The sequence below is a fragment of the Muntiacus reevesi genome, chromosome 12 (assembly GCF_963930625.1).
Source record: "Muntiacus reevesi chromosome 12, mMunRee1.1, whole genome shotgun sequence".
Taxonomy (NCBI): domain Eukaryota; kingdom Metazoa; phylum Chordata; class Mammalia; order Artiodactyla; family Cervidae; genus Muntiacus; species Muntiacus reevesi.
Window position 1 is genome coordinate 6,245,024 of NC_089260.1, and position 24,976 is coordinate 6,269,999.

At 34.8% G+C, this 24,976-nt stretch overlaps 1 protein-coding gene across 1 annotated transcript in view; it reads left to right on the forward strand.

The window, feature by feature from the left end:
• Positions 1–23,566, forward strand: part of CNBD1 (cyclic nucleotide binding domain containing 1) — a 351,846-nt gene extending 328,280 nt beyond the window's left edge. Inside the window, exons 9-11 of the mRNA XM_065903452.1 lie at positions 17,700–17,809; positions 22,540–22,690; positions 23,532–23,566. Coding sequence (XP_065759524.1) covers positions 17,700–17,809; positions 22,540–22,690; positions 23,532–23,566 — 296 coding nt within the window. The remainder of the gene's footprint in view (positions 1–17,699; positions 17,810–22,539; positions 22,691–23,531) is intronic.
• Positions 23,567–24,976: the final 1,410 nt, after the last annotated feature.

Sequence of the window (24,976 nt, forward strand, 5' to 3'; positions counted from 1 at the left end):
CCATGGGGTTGCAAAGAGCTGGACAGGACTGAATGAGTGAGTATGCAAACACACACTGGGATACAATGTATGACATGTAAATGTAATTAACACCAAAATTTGTTAAGAGTAAATCTTAAAAGTTCTTATCACAAGAAAAATATTTTTGTTTCTATTTCTTTAATATTATGTCTATATCAGATGAATGATTTTCACTAAGCTTGTGATAATCATTTCATGGTATGCACAAGTCAAATATTCTGATGTAACATATAATTTACACAGAGCTATGTTCCAACTATACCTGAGTAAAACTAAAAGAAAAATAGTGGAAGTAAATCAAAATATTGTTTTCACCCCTTGGATTCTTGATTTAACTAGCAACTGTTAATGCATGGAGAACATATGTAAATCAGTCACCCACAATTAGCATTACTTGCAGTTGAAAAAAATAGATATTCACGAGAAGTTCAATATAGTTATTTTTGTTATAAAATATTTTGAGATGTTTATGGATTAATTTTATTAATATTATTCTCAAGAATGGAAACTTTAAAAAAATATTTCTGAATTTGTGAATGTATACACAGTGACTAGAAACAAAGAATGTGATAGCAGAAATGATTCATATTTGAATCTGCAAGTACTTACACTATATAATACCCAGAACTCTGTAGAGTCATTAATACCCAGTCATATAATACCCAGAACTCTCTATCCTCATTGCATTTAGAATCCATATTGAAGAACTGAAAAAAAAATCTTTAAAATTATACACTACTAAATTGAAAGCTAGACACATTAGCTTCTAAGAGGCTAAAAATTTATGGATGTACTGGTATGTTAGGATCAGTAAGTGGCAATTTAACTGAAATAAAATTAGAGAATCATATAAATGACTTGTTGGTAGATTAAACCTTTATTTAAAATGGTTGCCATGTATGTCTCATGCTGTGATGGGAGGAAGAAGGCCTCTTTGAAAATGGATCCACATTAGAGATATGTATGTTTTCTTTTTTCACCCCCATGAATTCTGCTAGTAAGTAATTTAAAGAGGAACAAAAAATAAAATCTTATAGCTAGAATATTTTATTTTGCAACTCACAATTATTAGGTCTTTCCGGTAGATTCAGTTTCTGATAGATTCATCTTTAGATTTCACAGAAATATGAACTCTTTCACATGTAAAATATTTTAGTTTAATATTTGATTAAAATTTGAATTACAGTGACAAATACAAATAATATGAACAGCATTTCTAACAAACACAATTGACTGTTGTCAAGAATACGACTCACATGATGGTAATTGAAGGACATGAGGCTATTGAAGTACCACTGATTAGCTGCAGATATTCAATAAGACAAGGGCATGTGTTATGTTTACAGAGACGTTTAGCTTATCGTATATTAAACAGAGTCTGGTTAAGGGAACTTTTGCTAAAAATTTAAGTGATCAGAGCCTAACAAGGAAGACTTTATGGATTCTAATTTTAGTATATTTCATTAGGTATTTTTGCATTTTCATTACAGAAGTCAAACTCAATGAATCAAGAATGGGAAACAACAAAACATAGCATATAACTGCTATTTGTTTATTGGTACATATAACTAGGAAGCTTAGGAACCTATCTTTCAGAAACACCTGGATACAAGATCTGAACTAAATTCACTGTGATTATTTGTTTTAGTCCTTTATTCTCTTTTGCTTTTTCTTCATTTTCTTCTCTAGCATGGTTCCCATATTATGGCAAAAAATAACTGCAGGATACATTTTCATCACAGCCAACAATCCCTGTGAAAAAGTCCTTTTTCCGATTGTTCCAGGAAAAATCTGGTATGACTCACTGGCTGAGCTTGAGTCTCATGTGCACTCTGAACAGTTCACTCTGGCTAGGGTTGGAATTTATTGTTCAGCTGGATCTGGATCACAGTCTTGCCTCTGGAAAATGGTAAAGTCCTCCTAGGACAACGTGGACTGCCAAAGGGGATAAGTGTGTTTCTACGGTGCTGTTGAGACAACAGAAGTGCATGCTTTATCCAAGTGGAAGTGCTGTATTACATAACGCTCTTTAAAGCATTTGCGCAGCACGCAGGCAGAATTAGTGCACGCGCTGCCTCCAGAGGGGCCCAGCTATGCTTCGTCTTCTCCATCTGTCTTCTTGGTTCCAAACCATTTCGGCTTCTGCATCCTACTGTAACCTCATAAGACCTGTCATTTCCTGGTACCTAAGAAGAGGTATTGTGCTATTAGGTTTGGTTCTTAAAATTACAAATTTTCCTCTAAATTTCTCAGAGGCCATGTTTCTGGTGATATTGCTCATGTATTTATATTTGCAACTGCCTTCATATTGCTTCACAAAATGTAATCCCCTGCATGAATTTTCTGAAATCACTAAAATGATTCTTGCTCATTCTTTTCACAAGAAGAACTTTGTAAGCTTCCATAGTTTCAACAAAGCAAAAATCTGTGTCTGTCATCTATACTGTTTCTTGGACTGAGTGATACTGGAGGACTTTTCGCATTTTTCTTTAAAGCAAGTTACTCTCTTGTATTGGGTTGGCCAAAAAGTTTCTTCAGGTTTCTCTGTAACAGCTTATAGGAAAACTCAAACAAATGTTTTTGCAAACCCCAAACTTAACCTTCTTGAAGAACCATGTCAGTGTTTTGAGATCATAATCTAATTTTAACAAATTCACACTTTTTTTTTTGGTAAAAACTATTTTTCTTGACTGTGTGTGAGTTACAGATGCACAACCTCTTATTTCCTTTTGGGACAATAACCACATGATTAGTTTTGGCTCTTTAAATATTAGCACTACTGAATTTATATCAGTGGTATTGTTACACATTTTGGATCCCAACCAAGTGTTTATTCAAGATTTCCCAAACTACTAGTTAATCACAAAACGAGCAGGTCTTCAATTTCTGTGAAATATAGTGGATATTTACATTGCTTGTAAAAAGAAAGAAAAGTAAGACTGCTAGGGGTTAATCTATCTGTGACTATAGTATTCTTATTTCGTATTTTAATGCTTTTGCATTTCTATAGCCAATGACAACCACACGAGCAATTACCCATAAGTCCATATGTTGTTTCTCAAACTTTAATAAAAGTGTTATTTATATATTTTTATTCAATCTGGGACTTTAGAAGACTTAGACGTGTCAGACAACAATATTCCATAAAAGTCCTTTGTTGAAATTAGACAAATCTTGATCAGTAGAGCGCAGACATGTTGAACCTGTGTTTCTCTCCTGGTCTCTTTAGGCTCCCACATTTTACAGAAGCATTTAGGAGATAGTTGCAGCTTGCCTGGAAAATTCCATATGGAAAAAGAAGCATGGTGGGCTACAATCCACGAGGTCACAAAGAGCAGGACACTACTGATCAACTGAGCATACACACACATACAGCAATGAGATAAACAATTACCCTGAGAAAAATATGCACATTCATTTACATTTAGGCTTAAAAGCTATAGCAGTTCTGCCTGAAGTTCTCAAATGGCATACTTTCATTTTTTGAATTATGCATTATTTAAATTTTTATCATGTTTATGAGGAAAATGCCATTTTCCAATGTTTATTTTAACATAAAGCAAATTCTTCACTCAGAAAGTTTGGATAGGTTTTATACTAAAATACCATGTACCTAAATTCTGTTTTAGACAAGACCTTTATTGAACTTGAGAGATTTGCTTTTTTTTACACATATTATATTAATATTAATCCACTTATGTTTGCTTGACAAATATTATTTTAGAAAATGTTGCTGAAACTTCTCTGGAAATAATATTTGCCATAAAATGTAAAATATAAATCAAATTTGGGTTGCTATTCAAGAATGAATGACGTGTTTGAATAAGGTGACAATAATTATTCAAGCATCTTACACAGAACCATTTTATATGATTAAGCAGTTATTCTCAAGAAGTACTTTGGCCCCTTAATTTATTCATGCATTTATGAATATTTAAGACATAGTTTTAAAGAGTAGAAATATAATATGTAACACTTGGACAAATCTTTCAATCATGAAAGTGATATGAATAGTTTTTAATGTGTGTGAACCACAAGAACATCACTTAACAAACTACTTCAACCACTCATTCAAGTGTCATGCATAACCTGGGATATCTTTGAGAGGAAAGTGATATTTTTATCATAGGGACCACTGATACCTTATATTTTGTTGTAATGTTCTCTTAACTAGAATAATACAGGTTTAAAAATTATTTATTGTTAAATAAGTGGTAAGAGATATAAAAAATAACTTGGTTAAAAATGTAACATTTTCAACAGTTTAGTTACTTTTACTATATGATGACAGAAAAGATATGTCCGCAATAGAAGTAATTTGAGTAATACTCACCAAGACAAAAATCTTCCCATCCATTTTGTATTTTGCATATTCCTGTCTGTTTTTTTTTTTTTTTTTCAGAAGACTGATCATATTTAGTGGCAGCCTCTTCTAGAATATTAGTGAGATCCTTGCTGATACCAGAAGTAAATGTAATAATAATGCGAATATTTTAACATGCCTAAAAATAGTTAATTTGATTAAATTTTCATGGAGTAGATTATACCAATGTTGATGCTGTCGTTCAGTCGCTCGGTCATCTCTGACTATTTGCAACCCCAAGGACTGCAGCACGCCAGGCCTCCCTGTCCATTACCATCTCCCGGATCTTGCTCAGACTCATGTCCATTGAGTTAGTGATGCCATCCAACCATCTCATCCTCTGTTGACCCCTTTTCCTCCTGCCTTCAGTCTTTCCCAGCATCAGGGTCTTTTCCAATGAGTCAGTTCTCCGCATCAGGTGGCCAAAGTATTGCAGCTTCAGCTTCAGCATCAGTCCTTCCAATGAACACCCAGGACTGATCTCCTTTACGATGGACTGGTTGGATCTCCTTGCAGTCCAAGGGACTCTCAAGAATGTTCTCCAACACCACAGTTCAAAAGCATCAATTCTTCAGCGCTTGGCTTTCTTTATGCTCCAACCCTCATATCCATACCTGACTACTGGAAAAACCATAGCTTTGACTAGATGGACCTTTGTTGGCAAAGTAATGCCTCTGTTTTTATTATGCTGTCTAGGTTTGTCATGGCTTTTCTTCCAAGCAGCAAGCATCTTTTAATTTCATGGCTGCAGTTACCATCTGCAGTGATTTTGGAGCCCAAGAAAATAAAGTCTGTCACTGTTTCCATTGTTTCCCCAACTATTTGCCATGAAGTGATGGAACCTGATGCCATTATCTTCATGTTTTGAATGTTGAGTTTTCATTAAAGTATAGAGATTGAATTAAACACATAGACACATACATAAGATTCATGTATATGCAGTATGCAAGAAGATCATTCTGTCATTTTTGAGAATGTAATGTAAATCAAATATTTTATTTGGTAAGCAGTTGTTTGAAAAACTAAGGAAGTAGAAAAAATATTGCAATCTAATATAATACAGAGGTGCTATTTTAAAAGATTAGGTAAAAGATAGTTTATTAAATATCTGATTGTTGGACAAGTATTAAAATGAGACAAATGCATTCGGGTGGATTAAAAGCCTCTGTGTAAACTAGGATGTCATAGCACCATTATAAGGGAACACGGGCAAATTTACTTCCTAACTTTTGGTGGGAGATACTCTTTTAAGCATGGTTAAAGAAAATGTAAAATATCTTTTTGAAACTAAAATTTCAAAATTAAAATTGAAATATTAACCCCAGAATAATAAAAATTCAGTATTCTGCATGGCAGTGTGATTCATAAGTATTAATACATAAAGGCAAGGTGATAAAATTGTTGTACACCTGCGAAAAATGATTTCTAACAAAAAATGGCTCTTAACTAATCAATTGTAAAATCTCAGATTGGTAGAGAGAGGGAGAGACAATGAAGAAAGGAGAATGAAAAGACAATTCTTATCATTCACATTTGCTCATCATTTTGAAAATTCAGTTTTATTTAATTGACATTTTCTACTTGTCTCATTGACAAACATTCAAAATTTTATTAATAAAGATTTTCTAGGATTGGAAAATAAGAATCGTATGTGTTTTTAGGTAGGCATATCACTTGGTTTGACGTGCTTCAAGACTAATTTGGCAAAATCTATAAAAACATAACAATCTTTCTATAAATAAGTTTCATTTCTAAAAAGTTTTACTAGCAGTAAATGTGTACTTGTTTATTCAAAGATGTATGTGCAGCAATTTTTTTTTTTGCTCTAGAAAGCAAATATCCATCAATAATGGGCTGGTTAATAAATATATATTTATGATAAATATATAAATAATATGAATATATAATATATAATTATATATAATATATATAATATATAATATATATTATATATAAATATATATATAATAAAATATATAATGGGGATCTGCCCAATATAAAGAATGAAGCATATACAAATGCATATATAAATGCATACGATCATAATGTACATTATGCATTTGTATATGTACCAATGTACAAATGCATAATGATCTACAAGATACACTGAAAAGTAAAAAAGTGCCAGACAGTGGGTAATTATTATTTACTATATCATATTTATATTTGATACAGGTATTTAAATATTGATATGAATTTGTAAATGTTCACATTATAAAATATAATATTAATATATATTTAAAAGAATGGCTGGAGAAGAAAGATAATTTGGGTTTGAATTCTGCCTGTACTATTTTCTAATTGTGAGGCCTTGGGTAAACCATGTAACTTCTCTGTGCCTTATTTTCTCCTCTGTAAACGGGGGTAATAATCGCACTTTTATCAGAGGGTGCTTTTTGTGTGTTTGTGACTGCTGGGATAGAGGTTTCTCACTTTTGTTAATCTTCTCAAAGAAGCAGCTTTGATTTTCATCTGTTTTCCCTGCCATTTTCCTGATTTCTTTTTCACTGATTTGTGCTCATATCTTTATTAGTTCCTTTCCTCTGTCTATTTTGACTTTTATTCACTCTTTTAGTATCTTAAGCCAGAAGCTGAGGTTAGTGATTTGAGATTTTTCTTCATTTTTATTATAACCATATAATGTTATTCCCTCTGAGTCCTGCTTTGGATGTAGATGCAGATTTTGACATGTTACTCTTTTTGTTTTCATCTTTCAAAATGTTTTCTAATTTTATTTTTTCTCTTTCACCCATTCCTTGGAAATATGTTATTAAACTTAAAAATATTTTTAATTTTGCAGGTTAATAATTTTAAATTTAATTTTGTTTTGGTTAAAGAACATGTTTTGTATGATTTAAATATCTTTAAGCTTATTGAGACTTTTTATATGACCCAGAATAAGGTCTATGTAGTATGTGCTCCATGTGTACTTGTAACCAATGTATATCTTGCTATTATTGGGTGGAATATTAGTTTTAATTAAATGTGGGATATTTTGCATGTGATTTTTAAAGTGCTCCCTCACTCTTTTTGGGTGTGCAAATAACATGTATTAGATGGATTCAATCTGTCCCGTGTCTCAGGATGCTCTGTTCTCTGTGTGTCTGTGTATACATGTTTGATCCTCTTTTTTTCTCTTCTCCTCTTCATTTTAGATAATTTCCATTATCATATCTTCTAAGTGACTACTCATTTTGTTTGTGGTGTCTAACGTGTCAGTTGTATGTTATATTTCTCATGTCAGATACCTTAGTTCTCATCTCTAGAAATTTGATTTGCATTATTTATATATTGTCCATGTTCCTACTTAAAACGTTCTCTTTCTACTAGTTTAAGGGATGCATATGTAACAAAGTTTCTCTGACCCTTTCTTTTCTCTTCTGGGATTCATGTGATGTGTATGCTGTACTATGTGATGATGTCCCGCAATCCGTTAAGTTCTCTTCACTTTTGCTATTTTTGTTTTTTTTTTTTAATCCTTCTTCTTCTCCTTAATTTTTGCTCTTAAGCCTCAATCATTTTCAAAGTCCTGTCTTCAAGTGTATTGATTCTTTCTTCTGTCTAGTCAAAAGCTAAGTCCCTGTAGAGAATTTTTCAATTCAGTTACTTTAATTCTTCAGTTCTAGAATTTTTACTCAGTTCCTCTACATCATTTTTTGATGTCAGTTATTTACATGTCTGTTCTCTCTTTTAATTGACTGAATATCTTTATGATGGCTATTTTAAATTCTCTGTTAATACATATTTCTTCATTTCTTTAGGATCATTTTCTTGTGATTTAATTTGTTTTTTGAATGCCCCATATTTTCCTGCTTTTTGTATGTCTAGATATCTTCTGTCAGAACTTTGGAATGTGAAAAACCAACTGCTTCTCCCAGTCTTTGTGGCACAGCTCTGCCCAGGGAGGAACTTCTTCAATCAGCCTAGCTAGATATTCTAGAGATCTTTCAAGCCTTTTCCAGGGATGCGTTTTCTCTGGTCTCGTGTGTCTGATCTCCTTGATGAAGGGGTTTGCCAAGTTCCAATCAGGAGCGCCACAGAGAGTCTGTATGTTGTTCTGTAGATTCTGGTACACAGTGGGCAGTGTTTGTTCTCAGCGGACCTCACCCTGGCACGATATTACTGTCGGTGCAGAAATATGCCCTCACACGCATTCCGGTGCAGTCCCCTCAGTTTCAGACAAGATATTAAGTCGGGCAGCACGCTGAAAATCCAGAGCATTGGACACTGCGTCACTCTTCTCTTTCCCCTGGGGGAGAGGCCACAGAGCTGTTGTGGACTTTGCTGCTCCATGCGTGTCCTGGAGAAGCAGCACGCTACCCAGCTCTTATTCGTTCCCAGAGGTCCCCAGGCATCTAGATAAGTGTCCTGAGCTCTATCGGTGCTCTCAGAGAAGCAAGGCAGAATCCAATGGCTCAGGCAGTTCCCCTGAAAGTCCAAAGCTTTGGACATGCAATCCAGCCTTCTCTCTCCCTCCCTGGACAGAAATCAGAGCAGTAATTTTCTCCTGATCCTCTGGAGTTGTGCTGGGGGAGGGAGTGGTGGGGAGATGATGACAAGTGTGTGCTATGGATTTTTTTTTTTAACCAGCTTCAATATGGCTGGTTTTGTGCTTACCTGGATGACCAGAGACTCTTAACTTCGTTTCTAGACTTTTGACAAATAGAATTGGTCTATGGATTGGTGTTGAATCAGTGTCTCTGTGAGAGTAAGGAGGGTCTTGGGTTTGTTATTATACCATATTGCTCAAAATCAGTTTATTTTTATTCCATAATTATGGTATACCTCTATCAGAGATCACATTATAAATCAGTTGTTAAAAATTATTTTAGAAAATTATTTATTTAATGTAATTATGAAAATAATATATAAACAATGCATACATTTATTATATACTTGCATACTGAATATTACAGAACATAACTTGTACTCTTACAAACAGTGACTGTGACAATTATCAACCTTTTCTTATATTTTGCCAGATTTTTAATTCAGAAGCAAATAGTTTTTGTATGTTTTCAACCAAAGTTGAATACTATAAGGTTAACGGATCGCATTGCCACTGGCCTTTATAAAATTAACATATTCCGTGTCAGTAACAGTTTCTCAAGTTATGAGTTTTAGTGAAGAAGTGAAGTGAAGTGAAAGGAGCTCAGGCGTGTCTGACTCTTTGCGACCCCCTTGGAATTCCCCAGGCCAGAAGATTCCCTTCTCCAGGGATCGTTCCCAACCCAGGGGCTGAACCCAGGTCTCTGGTTTTGCAGGCAACTTCTTTACCAGCTAAGCCATCGGGAAGCCTGAGAATACTGGAGTGAGTAGCCTATCCTTTCTCCAGCGAATCTTCCCAACCCAGGAATCAAACTGGGGTCTCCTGCAACTCAGGTTGCAGGCAGATTCTTTATCAGCTAAGCAATCATGGAAGCCCCTTGAATTTTAATGGAAGCATAATATAATATATTCAACGGATTATCACATTTTATTTAAGCATTTCCCTGTTGGTTTTCATTTAAGTTGCATAAACTATCTTACACATGCAGTTTTGTCTACTTATATATTTAAGAAAAAATTCTTACAATTAGATCCATTTCACCAATGTGTCCAAAATGTTATAGAATTTTGACACATGTTGCAGATTTATTTCTTATAAAACCTCAAACAACTTTTTCATTTCATTTAGACCATTAGTATATACATAAAAAAAAAAAAAAACCCAGTGTACAGGAGAATAAAATGAAAATGTTATTAGAAAAACAAACTTGTTAATTTATCATGTTAGAATGTATTAATCAGGCCCTACCAGTTCTAAAATTCAAACATGGCATAGGGTAAGAGTTAAGTTTTGGGTATATTGAATATATTTGATAAAATAAAAAAGGAAACTTTGATGAAACTATTAGAAAATAATCTGCACACATGGGAGAAAGCTCAATAAACTATTTAACCTGACAGTATGTGAGAGAAATTATTTAAGATGGAAATGAACTGTAGCCTGCCAGCTCCTCTGTCCATGGAATTCCCCAGGTAAGAATGCTGGCGTGGGTAACCGTTCCCTCCTTCAAGGATCTTCCCAACTCAGAGGTGGAACCCAGGTCTCCTGCATTGCAGGTGGATTCTTTACCCTTTGAGCCACCAGGGAAACCCAATTATCAACTTGAAACTAGAAATAGCAATAATAGGTAAGGGTATGCAATTTATATTGGGTATGCAATTTATTTTGAGTTGTTTAACATGTGAAAGTAATGTGATTAAGAGGAAAACAATAGTTTCAGAGGAATCAACAAATGATATTGTAAAAAAGGATTAATAAAAAAATTATAAAACTAATTATAAAAATAATATTCCATTTAAAAATGAAAATAGGATTTATCACATTTTTTAAAGTTGTTTGAAAAATCTTAAAACTAACAACTTCACACTTTCTTCTCATCATAATAGTGTATACAAAAATGAAGCTGGATCATCAGTAGTTGTAATGAAATGTACTTTTGCATAAATATCATATAAAGTGATTGAACTCATTTGGGTATAAATGACCAATGTTCTGAAGAAATGTAATAAAATAAATTTTCTTGATTTACCTACACTGGTCCAGATTACATTAAGATATACAAAGTGGAATATATCTTGAAATAAATTAATTATTGTGAAGTTAATGAGGTAAATCATTATTTCAAGCAATGAATAAATTTAATTATCATCTAGGTATAAATGATACCTAGGTACAAATTATAAATGCATCATACTATTCATGATCTTTCTTGGCCAGTCCATTTAGTACATGATTATTCATCTCTAATATAATATTGCTTAAGTAATTTAACTGAAATCAATGTAGATGATTATGTAGTGTCAGAATGAAGTTGCTAATCAGTGTATCCTTGTTAAATGGACAATTACAATGATTATAATTTATGGTTGAAATATATTAATATGATTGTCAGGTGAAAATGAAGAAATTGTTTAATACAAAAATAATTTTCTTCTATTAATTTACTGATATTTATAAAGTACTCTTTCTTGCAGATTAATTTAGATTAACTCTTCAGTCCTCTGAAGAACTCTATGAAATAAGATCATTTTGCCATTTCAATTGAAAATAGAATTCGATTCTAAATGTCAAACTAAACACAAACATGTGTGCGTGTCCACACACACTCACACACACACTCACACACACACTCTCACACACACACTCTCACACATACACACACACACACACTGTCACACACACACACACACACACACACACACACTTGCAACAAAATTCATCACAGTGCTGGGCAAAAGAAAGAATAATGGATGAATCGGAAATATTTTTGGAAGATGGCAATTTACATTTTTTATGTTATTTGAAAAATTTTAAAAAATGTTTGTTTGCTTAGCATATAGTCAATCATTGGTAATATCACCTAAATTCTTTGATGATCAACCCCTACTGCATAGAAAGAAATATTCTGGCACTTGACCCATATTTGCTTACTTATGACTACTTTTGTGGAATAAAAATTCTAAGTATGATAATTATTAAGCTTGATTTACTCTGACTGTGGAACTATAACTGTAATTAACCTTCAGTTAAATGTTAGTCCTTTCTTCAAAGCTTTCTCTTTTATTACATCGATAGCAATGTTTCCATTTCTCAAGTCGACAGTTCATAGTTCATATAAGAAACAATAGTTATGTAAGATAATAGGAACCATGACTTAAATATATGTATAATTATGTTTATAATATATGTGTGCATATATATATATTTATGTTTATAATAGTATGGTGGCTATAATTAATCATGCTGGTTGGCTAATATATCTAGTAATACATATTTTATTAAGGGCTTAATTTCCCTAAAATAGTATCTTCAGATCTGTGGGACTCTTCTGAAGCCTGGACATACATGAATTTATCCCGAAAGAATTTTTTTCCTGGGGATATAGAGTTGCAAAAAAACTTTATAATTTAAAAATAGATGTTTGGTACCTTATAGGCAGTGTAGACATTACTCCCAATACCATGAGCTATGGTTAATAATTTTCAGAGAGATTTTCTCTTCTCTTTTTCATCAAGTAGTACCACAACTAAGAGAGGAAAATATCTTCAATAACTCTCTCTGTAAGGTGGGATGTTTTCCAGTTCACCCCACAAGAATATTGCTCTTGGGGATTTTATGAAGGAGGATGTGCATGTCTGATCTCTCAGACACTTTGCCACTGGCTCTAGTGCTTTCTTAATCCTGTGACTGCACTCTCTTTTTGTTTCTGGCTTTTGAGATTGGTATTTTTGGCTGTTTGTTTTTGCCTAATACCACCTCATATACTTAAAAACATTTCATCCAGAATTTTTAGTCATGCAGCTTGGTTTCATGAAAACCTAAGGTACTGTACAGTGAGTTTCCTCCTGTGCTCAATTAGCTCTGAGAAAATTGCAGTTCAATATTGAGATGTTGCATTTTTCCATCAAATATTTATTGAATGGCTACTTTGCAAGTACGTGCATGAATGAAAGATAGAAATAAAGATACTTGTTTTGATGGAGCTTGCATCCTAGTGGTTAGAGGACATAATACACCACAAGCACAAGAAATAAATGAGTGAATTAGTATGTTAGATGATAATAAAACCATGAGGAAAAAGAGAATAGGGTGAGAGAGCTGGGAAAGAGAGAACTAAACTGTAGTACGATCTATCATGGTAGACTTCATTGAGAGGGGGAAATCCGAATGAAGATGTTGTGAGTGTGTCCTGGCTATCTGGCTGGGCATCAAATCCCCACAATCTCTCCTGCCCTGACTTGTAAAAGGCTCTCAGTTCAGTTCAGTAGCTCAGTCATGTCCGACTCTTTGTGACCCCGTGGACTGCAGCATGCCAGGCCTCCCCTGTCCATCACCAACTCCCGGAGCTTGCTCAAACTCATGTCCATCCAGTCGGTGATGCCATCCAACCATCTCATCCTCTGTTGTCCCCTTCTCCTCCTGCCTTCAATCTTTCGCATCATCAGGGTTTTTTCCAATGGGTCAGTTCTTCACATCAGGAGGCCAAAGTATTGGAGTTGAAGTTTCAGCATTAGTAAAAAGTTCTACCTACCAATATTTGTCCTACCTTGGAGTGTGGAATGGGATGAAAAGGGAAAAAGGCGCAAGAATGTGGAAAAGAGAGGGTTCGGGGAATCCAACATCAGGTCTGGACCTTCTTCATCTCTCTTAATTTTTAGTGAGCAACCAATCATATTCTGTTACTTTCTGTGAAATGATACTTTAAATGTATTGTATTGGAGAGGCTTCCCTAGTGGCTCAGATGGTAAAGAATCTGCCTGAAAAAATGCAGGAGACCTGGATTTGACCTCGAGGTTGGAAAGATCCTCTGGAGGAGGTCATGGCAACCCACTCCCGTATTCTTGTCTGGAGAATCCCATGGACAGAGGAGCCTGACAGGCTGCAGTCCCTGGGGTTGCAAAGAGTTGGACACAACTGAGCGACTAAGCCCACGAATTCTTTTCTTGGAACAGTTTCTGAGGCATGTTCAAAATTTAAATTTCTTCCACCCATATTTCTCTGGATTTCCTCTATCAATAATTAATATAACCATCCCCCCCCCAAATCTCATACTTGTGAGATTAGAGAAATGCTCACTTATTTTTATTTCTATGTAAAGTGACAAGTACTTAACTTGCATGAGAGAATTTTACATATAGTGCTCATACTTTAAAATAATGACCTATTCTAACCTGCCATGAATTCAGCAGGTGTAGTATACTAGGAAATTAGTCAGCGATCAATATTTCTGATACATATTTCTATTCAATATTTGCTTCCATTTAGCTATAAATATTCTTAAATGAATATAAATATAGATTTTCAAATAATAAAGAGGTAATGTTTAATATTGGTTAAAGATATGCAGATGACACCACCCTTATAGCAGAAAGTGAAGAGAAACTAAAAAGCCTTTTGATGAAACTGGAAGAGGAGAGTGAAAAAGTTGGCTTAAAGCTCAACATTCAGAAAACTAAGATCATGGCATCTGGTCCCATCACTTTATAGGAAATAGATGGGGAAAAAGTGGAAACAGTTTCAGACTTTATTTTGGGGGGCTCCAAAATCACTGCAGATAGTGATTGCATCCATGAAATTAAAAGATGCTTACTCCTTGGAAGGAAAGTTATGACCAACCTAGATAGTATATTAAAAAGCAGAGACATGCATCCAACCTGGGATGGCGATCTTTTTCACACTTGATAATATACATGTTTCAATGTTATTCTCTCAGATCATCCCACCCTCGCCTTCTCCCACAGAGTCCAAAAGTCTGTTCTATACATCTGTGTCTCTTTTTCTGACCTGCATATAGGGTCATTGTTATCACGCACTGGGAAGACCCAGAGGGATGGGGTGGGGAGGGAGGTGGGAGGGGGAATCAGGATGGGGAACACATGTAAATCCATGGCTGATACATGTCAATGTATGGTAAAAACCACTATAATATTGTAAAGTAATTAGCCTCCAGCTGATAAAAATAAATGAAAAAAATTAAAAAATAAATAAAAAGCAGAGACATTACTTTGCCAACAAAGGTCTGTCTAGTCAAGGCTATGGTTTTTCCAGTGGTCATGTATGGATGTGAGAGTTGGACTGAGAAGAAAGCTGAGCGCTGAAAAATTGATGCTTTTGAACTGTGGTGTTGGAGAAGACTCTTGAGAGTCCCTTGGACTGCAAGGAGATCCAACTAGTCCATCCTAAAGGAGATCAGTCCTGAATATCCATTGGAAGGACTGATGCTGAAGCTGAAGCTCCAATACTTTGGCCACCTCATGTGAAGAGCTGACTCATTGGAAAAGACCCTGATGCTGGGAGGGATTGGGGCAGGGGAAGGGAGCATCAGAGGATGAGATGGCTGGATGGCATCACTGACTCAATGGACATGTGTTTGAGTAAACTCTGGGAGTTGGTGATGGACAGGGAGGCCTGGTGTGCTGGGATTCATGGGGTCACAAAGAGTCGGACACAACTGAGCAACTGAACTGAAAGTTTCATTTGTATGGACCCTTACAGAAATACTCAGCATTTGTAAATACAAAGTCGTTTCTAACCAAGATTTTTCTTAGCAACATTGCAACAGCAAAAAATATATTCATAAGGAAAACAAGTTCAAAAATATCTCCCCAAATTGAAAGTAAAGTTCAAAAGTAGCACTTGTTAGCATTGGTTTTGTTAATATTGTTCTTTTCCTAGTAATCTAGTTTTACAGGAACTGGTATCCATTACGCTAATGTGTGTTTTGCTCCTAGAGGTGCATCAGTCTTACTGATACTCTGATACAAAACTGTGTTTGGTCTGTTAGGCTCATGGCTTGAGCTTATCTTAATTAAGAAGCTGTCCTTTAACAGTCTTTCTAATCGCTAGTTCCCATTTAAACTGAGCCCTTAACTGTCCCAGTGCTGATTCTAATAGCCAGTTGGGAGTTATCTTTCTTATCATGACTTCTAACTGACCTGAAAATTGGAATAAAATTATTTTATTAGTTGTTTTTTTTTTTTTTTTTTTTTTTTTTTTTACTATTTCTTGGTATATAATAAACAACAAGAAGGAAAAGAACGATACCTGTTGCTCACTGTCTATGAACCCTTCTGATTTTCTGATTTCCTTCCCTTTCATATTTACCTTTAGGATAAAATCAGGTTTGCTCTTTTCATAACAATCTAATAATTTCAGGTTTTAGAGTATGAGTGTGAGTTTTGATGAGGCCCTTTAAAGCCTAAGTTTGAAATACAAATAAGCTTTATTTCTTGACTATTACCATTAAATAATAATGAATAAAATTTATCTTATGTAGTCCATGACTAAGTCTTTCCACTTAAAATTGTTTTATAATCCTTTGGATCTTTCTATGTTGTTCATCATTTTCTGTGTAACTCAAGAGGAAAGGGTATGGAGATGACAACATTTATCTTGACATCACTGGCATAAGATCTTTGCAATGGGAAGCAGGATCAAAGGTTGAACGGTTAAAATTAGGAAACACGAGAGAGGTGTTAACTCTCTACAGGCAGTACGTACAATTCTTTTCCTAGTCAAAAAGGATCTAAAATTTCTTATTTGAGTGTAATGAGATATATTTTTTTTGTAATATCATTAAATTCAGCCTGCTTGTTTAGATGAAAAGGGTTTTGCTGTGTTGTCTTCATTAAGGTAAACATTTTCTATGATTAGAATAGAGACTATTAACAATTACTCAGGAAGCAACTGTTCCCTCTAAGGAGGGAGGTTGCCTCATAGGTTTTACTGCGGTGGTTCAGCTTTCCCTTTGTTGACTTGCCTTTAATACAAAGACAAATTGATTCTATTCGCTTTGATATCATGCATGCTGTAGAATATAAGGCTTGACTTTCAAGAAAAGATTTACAACAGTGCTGCCCAAAATGTTAAGAATAGTGGGCTTCTTTAGTATCTGCTTAAGTGTATCCTTCTCTTACCTATTACATTGCCAGAAGACCCTATGCTTTTCCTTATGTCCTATTGATTGATTAAAAGAAGTAAAACAATGTCTGCTATCACATTATATTTTGGCAAAAGGCTACTCTTTGCGTTTTTAAATTGTTGTGTCTGTGAAAACATTCCCATGTCTATACAGTTTACACGTAAGCCCATATGGCACCCCACTCCAGTGCTCTTGCCTGGAGAATGGGAGCCTGGTGGGCTGCCGTCTATGGGGTCACACAGAGTCGGACACGACTGAAGTGACAGCAGCAGCAGTAGCATAGCTATATTATGCTTTGATGTTTGAAGATAACTTTATAATGTTATTTAAGAGACAATGTATAAAACAGTAGAAGAGTTACATAAATTTTTATTTAAGCAAAATAAATGACTTCTGACAAATAACCTTTTACTTCCTTTTTTATTATACACTTTGAGCTCTGAAGCTCTAAATGTTAAATATTCAGAGATTTTTCTGTTTTTTTGAGACAGTTGTTAAATCACTGGCAGTTTGAAATAAGTCATGGCATCAATATCTGCACCATGAAAATCATCAAATGCTACAATTTGGGGCTTGCACCAAACTCCTCTTCCTCTCCTCCACCACACAGTTTACTAGCACACCATTCCAAATTCTTGTCAATGTTTATTTCTATTTTAGGTGCTGGTATAAATATCCAACATAAATTTTTTATATAACAAGCTTTGCCTGTATACTGTCATTCATTAAGAAGTTTACTATTAATAGTTGTTGAATTAAACATGCGAACTTTTATTGTCCTAGTAACTAAAATAATATCTTCTAGAAAACTATGTGAAATGGTGAATTATCTCTTTTGTTTACAGTGATTGTGGAAAGTGGAAATATAATCTCTTTTGTGGCTTATATTAATTCTGGATATTGTAAGATTTATAGAAATATCATAGGACTTTCAAAACCACAATCAGGAAAAGTGGTAAGTTTCAAACCTATGTATTCTTTTTAACCGATTAATCTATTTTAATAAATAGGAGATATTGAACATGTTTTTCTTGTGTTTATTGCTCATTTATTATCTGTCTTGTATTGTGAAACAGCTGTTCATTTTTTTTAAACTAATTTTCATTGCATTTATTTTCTTCTTGTTACTGAGCTATAATATGTAAAGTAATTTGCAAGATATGTTGAGTTGTAAGACTTAGAAATGACCTAGAAACTCATTAAAAGATGCTTGACATTATTTATCAAAAAATCCAAATTAAAACCACAACAAAGTACTTTTATAAGCATATCAGATTGGTTAAACTATACTTAACATACTACCCAGAAATTCCACTCTAAATATTTACTCAAGAGAAATAAAATATACATTTATCAAAAGACTTATGTGAATCTTCATATGTCAAAAAATAAGTAATAATCTAAATGTCCATTGACAGTTAAATGAATAGAAACATTGTGGTATATTCCTTCATTGGAATATCATGCCTCAACAAGAAGAATCTCTGATGCACACAAGAATATGGATGAACCTGGAAGCATTAGGTTGGGCAAAAAAGTGAAACTCAGAGGAATGCATTCTGTATGATTTCAGTTTTATGAAGTTCTAGAATATGTAAGTTCTAGTTCAAAGTGGATTTAGAAAAAGCAGAGGAATGAGAGATCAAATTGCCAACATCCATTGATTGGATCATAGCAAAACAAGGGAAATCCAGAAAAATGATTTACATCTGCTTCACTGACTACGCTAAAGCTTTTGACTGTGTTGATCACAATAAACTGTGCAAAATTCTTAAAGAGATGGGAATACCAGTCCACCTTATTGGCATCCTGAGAAACCTGTATGTAGATCAAGAAACAACAGTTAGAACTGGACATGGAACAATGGACTGGTTCAAAATTGGAAAAGGAGTACATCAAGTACATCAAGGTGTATATTGTCACCCTGCTTATTTAACTTATATTCAGAGTACATCATGTGAAATGCTAGGGTGAAGAAAAGCTGGAGTCAAGATTGCTGGGAGAAATATCAATTAACCTCAGATATGCAGATGACATCACCCTTATGGCAGAAAGCAAAAAAGGAATTAAAGAACTTCTTGATGAAGGTGAAAGAACAGAGTGAAAAACCTGGTTTACAACTAAACATTCAAAAAAGATCATGACATCCGGTCCCATCACTTCATGGCAAATAGACGGGCAAACAATGGAAACAGTGACAGACTTTATTTTCTTGGGATCCAAAATCACTGCAGATGGTGACTGCAGCCATGAAAATAAAAAACAAAACAAAACAAAACAAACAAAAAAAACCACTTGCTCCTTGGAGGAAAAGCTATGCCCAACCTAGATAGCATATTAAAAAGCAGAGACATTATTTTGCCAACGAAGGTCCATCTAGTCAAAGCTGTGTTTTCCCCATGGTCATGTATAGATGTGAGAGTTGGACCATAAAGAAGGCTGAGAGCCAAAGAATAGATGCTTTTGAACTGTGGTGTTGGAGAAGACTCTTGAGAGTCCCTTGGACAGCAAGGAGATCCAACCAGTCCATCTTAAAGGAAATCAGTCCTGAATATTCATTGGAAGGACTGATGCTGAAGCTGAAACTCCAATACTTTGGCCACCTGGTTCAAAGAACTGACTGAGTTGAAAAGACCCTGGAAGAGTCTTTAGGGTTTTCTATGTAGAGGATCATGTCATCTGCAAACAGCAAGAGTTTCACGTCTTCTTTTCCTATCTGGATTCCTTTTACTTCTTTTTCTGCTCTGATTGCTGTGGCCAAAACTTCCAACACTATGTTGAATAGTAATGGTGAGAGTGGGCACCCTTGTCTTTTTCCATATTTCAGGGGAAATGCTTTCAATTTTTCACCATTGAGGGAGATGCTTGCTGTGGGTTTGTCATATATAGCTTTTATTATGTTGAGGTATGTTCCTCCTATTCCTGCTTTCTGGGGAGTTTTAATCATAAATTACTAGAACTAGTCAATGAATATAGTAAAGTTGCAGGATACAAAATTAACACACAGAAATCCCTTGCATTCCTATATACTAACAATGAAAAAACAGAAAGAGAAATTAAGGAAACAATACCATTCACCATTGCAACAAAAAGAATAAAATACTTAGGAGTATATCTACCTAAAGAAACAAAAGACATACATAGAAAACTATAAAACACTGATGAAAGAAATCAAAGAGGACACAAGCAGATGGAGAAACATACCGTGTTCATGGATTGGAAGAATCAATACTGTCAAAATGGCTATTCTACCCAAAGCAATCTATAGATTCAATGCAATCCCTATCAAGCTACCAACGGTATTTTTCACAGAACTAGAACAAATAATTTCACAATTTGTATGGAAATACAAAAAACCTCAAGTAGCCAAAGTAATCTTGAGAAAGAAGAATGGAACTGGAAGAATCAACCTGCCTGACTTCAGACTCTACTACAAAGCCAAAGTCATCAAGACAGTATGGTACTGGCACAAAGACAGAAATATAGATCAATGGAACAGAATAGAAAGCCCAGAGATAAATCCATGAACCTATGGACACCTTATCTTTGACAAAGGAGGCAAGGATATATAATGGAAAAAAGACAACCTCTTTAACAAGTGGTGCTGGGAAAACTGGTCAACCACTTGTAAAAGAATGAAACTTGAACACTTTCTAACACCATACACAAAAATAAACTCAAAATGGATTAAAGATCTAAATGTAAGACCAGAAACTATAAAACTCCTAGAGGAGAACATAGGCAAAACACTCTCCGACATAAATCTCAGCAGGATCCTCTATGACCCACCTCCCAGAATATTGGAAGTAAAAGCAAAACTAAACAAATGGGACCTCATGAAACTTAAAAGCTTCTGCATTACAAAGGAAACTATAAGCAAGGTGAAAAGACAGCCCTCAGATTGGGAGAAAATAATAGCAAATGAAGAAACAGACAAAGGATTAATCTCAAAAATATACAAGCAACTCCTGAAGCTCAATTCCAGAAAAATAAATGACCCAATCAAAAAATGGGCCAAAGAACTAAACAGACATTTCTCCAAAGAAGACATACAGATGGCTAACAAACACATGAAAAGATGCTCAACATCACTCATTATCAGAGAAATGCAAATCAAAACCACAATGAGATACCATTACACGCCAGTCAGGATGGCTGCTATCCAAAAGTCTACAACCAATAAATGTTGGAGAGGGTGTGGAGAAAAGGGAACCCTCTTACGCTGTTGGTGGGAATGCAAACTAGTACAGCCACTATGGAAAACAGTGTGGAGATTTCTTAAAAAACTGGAAATAGAACTGCCATATGACCCAGCAATACCACTTCTGGGCATACACACCAAGGAAACCAGATCTGAAAGAGACACGTGCACCCCAATGTTCATCGCAGCACTGTTTATAATTGCCAGGACATGGAAGCAACCTAGATGCCCATCAGCAGACGAATGGATAAGGAAGCTGCGTATATACCGTGGAATATTACTCAGCTGTTAAAAAGAATTCATTTGAATCAGTTCTAATGAGATGGATGAAACTGGAGCCCATTATACAGAGTGAAGTAAGCCATAGAGATAAAGAACATTACAGCATACTAACACATATATATGGAATTTAGAAAGATGGTAATGATAACCCTATATGCAAGACAGAAAAAGAGACACAGAAGTACAGAACAGACTTTTGAACTCTATGGGAGAAGGCGAGGGTGGGATGTTGTGAAAGAACAGCATGTATATTATCTGTGGTGAAACAGATCACCAGCCCAGGTGGGATGCATGAGACAAGTGCTCGGGCCTGGTGCACTGGGAGGACCCAGAGGAGTCGGGTGGAGAGGGAGGTGGGAGGGGGGATCGGGATGGGGAATACATGTAACTCTATGGCTGATTCATGTCAATGTATGACAAAACCCACCGAGATGTTGTGAAGTAATTAGCCTCCAACTAATAAAAAAAAATTTCAAAAAAAAGAAAAGACCCTGATGCTGGGAAAGAGTGAAGGTGGGAGGAAAAGGAGATGACAGAGGATGAGATGGTTAGGTGGCATCATCGACTCGATGGACATGAGTTTGAGGAAGCTCCTGGAGTTGGTGATGGACAGGGAAGCCTGGCCTGATGCAGTTCACGGGGTTGCAAAGAGTTGGACATGCCTGAGTCATTGAACTGGACTGAACTGAACTGATGATCAGCATATAGGATGAATTGAAATAATCCCTTTTTTATATTTTAGTTTTTTTTAAATTAGAGGATAATTACTTTACAGTATTGTGATTGTTTATGACATACATTAAGCCTGGCATACTGCAGTCCATGGGGTCTCAAAGAGTTACTCATACAAACTAAGTATACTAAGTTATGATTGCTAAATGGTATCCTACAATGTTGAAAAATGGAATTAGTTCAATGTTTCATAAACATCTTGGTGGATTAAAACATTTAATTTTTAGATCACTAAACTACAGTGCTTTCAGTTATTTTAGATATGCTGAGGTTCTCTTATCAATCTACTATTTTTCTAATAAACTTTAAGTATATTTATAAATAAGTGTCCTCTTGATTTGCATGAAAATGATAATTTATTTTAAATACCATATACCCAAATGACATATGAGCAATACATTTCTAGTAGTAATAATGCTTATCCATTACATGAAAGTGATTTCATTAAACATTATCTATATCTATTACAGAAAAAAATTCAGAAACTTGTTTATATGGGTAGACTTAATGAGAAGGAGTCTTTTGGTGAGATAAGTGTTCTTCTTCAAGTTCCTTTCACATGCACAATAGTTACTGGAAAAGATGTTGAGATGGCAATTATTGAAGATAAGGACCTACATGGTAAATATATAAATGCCTTTTATTTCAACTATTCTGCCATTTTGTTTGATAAGTTTTTTATAAGAGTAGTTGTATTTCACAGACAAATTAGGATACTCAGGTCAGTATGGGTGTTTGTGTATTTATATACAGAGAAAACATACTTATATATAATCCCATTTATAACTTCATAGTTTATCTGAATTAACTGTGCTACTTTTAGAATATGTTAGCAATATTTTAAGGAGAAGGCAATGGCACCCCACTCCAGTCCTCTTGCCTGGAAAATCCCATGGACGGAGGAGCCTGGTAGGCTGCAGTCCATGGGGTCACTACTAGTTGGACACGACTGAGCGACTTCACTTTCACTTTTCACTTTCCTGCATTGGAGAAGGAAATGGCAACCCACTCCAGTGTTCTTACCTGGAGAATCCCAGGGATGGGGGAGCCTGGTGGGCTGCCGTCTATGGGGTCGCGCAGAGTCGGACTTGACTGAAGCGACTTAGCAGCAGCAGCAGCAGCAGCAGCAGCATTTTAAAAGACTTGGATTGTAAATTACTAAATTCTCTTTGTTAATTCCCACTATCATTAATAGCAACATTTCCTCCCTTTCTAGATTTTTTTAAACCATCACTTCTTTGTTTCTTGTTCATGTCAATTTTGTACTATCCTCCAACATATAATCTAAATCAAATACATATGGAAATCCATGGCTTGCAGTATTTAAACTTTTGAATTTAATTTTTTAATATTTTTATTGGCATATAGCTGATTTACAATGCTGTGCTCGTTTCAGGTGCACAACAAAGCAAAGTGAACCAGTTACCCATATACATACATCCGAATTTTTTTTCCTTTTTAGATTCTTTTCCCGCACAGCCTGTTACAGAGTTTTGAATCGAGTTCCCTTGCTATACAACAGTTTCTTATTACTTGTCCATTTTATTACTATATGCCAAAGTGCAGATGTCAACCCCAGTCTCCCCGTTTATCCCTCTTTATTCCCTGGTAACCAAAGGCTTTCTACATTTGTGACCATATTTCTGTTTTGTAAATAAGTTTATTTATACCACTTTTACTTAGATTCCATGTTTAAGTAATATCATGTGACATTTATCTTTCATTGTCTGATTTGCTTCAATCAGTGTGACAGTATCTTAAGTGCATCCATGTTGCTGTAAAGGGCAGAATTTTGTTCTTTTTTATGGCTGAGTAATAATTCATTGTATATACATACCACACCTTCTTTACCCACTCCTCTTTCAATGGACTTTTAGGTTGCTTCCATGATCTAGCTCTTATAAGTAGTGCTGCAGTGAACATTGGGGTGTATATATACTTCTGAATTATGGTTTTCTCTGGCTGTATCCCTAGGAGTGGGATTGCTGGGTCATGTAGTCATTTTATTTTTAATATTTTAGAAGACGCTCTATATTTTTCTCCTTAATGGCTATCCATTCCCACCAACAGTGTGGGAAGTTTCTGTTTTCTCTACACACTCTCCGGATTTTATTGTTTATACATTTTTTTGATGATGGCCATTCTGACCGTGTGAGGTGATATGTTACTGTAGTTTATATTTCTCTAATAATTAGTGATGCTGAAATTTTAGAGCTCTAGAGGTATTGGAAGAATAATCATCCAGTCATGTGTGGTTGACCCTCCGAATACTATAAATATTCAAATAGGATATGCACTTGAGTTTGAAATATAGATGATAACATTGATTAAAAGATCTAGAAACTTATAGAAATTAACAAAGGTGAGATATTTACTTTAACTAAGCTCAACTAGAAATTTTTTCTATTATTTATATATGATTTGTCTGAATTCTCTTTTCTGAGTTTCAAGGTTTTTTTTTTTTAGTGTTTCTTAGAGAATATGTATCCTCTACCTTTTTAACTCTGATTTTGTTTAGCTTCAAAGTCATGTGTCCACTTTTAGTAGGTATCCGTTTGAAATTGCATTGATTAATTCTTTCCTTTTATGACATTCAACTACCAAACCTCTCAAGGTACATGTTACTTAAGAATATGTACTAACTACTAATTATCTTTACAATAGTCTCACTTGACATAGGCTAGATTTTTCTTTTCATGTACTAATTATGTTAACTGATGCAAGGTAAATACACTTTGGACACTTTTGCATAAAGCACCACGTCACACATGAAAGTCCTTCTTTCAAGCATATATCAGAATCATCTTTGTCATTTGGCAAACAAAAATTCAAATAGATGTCATAGTTTAAGTTTTATTTGTGTTTCTGTGAGTGTTGTTCATATTTTTAAATTCCATGTATTTGTTC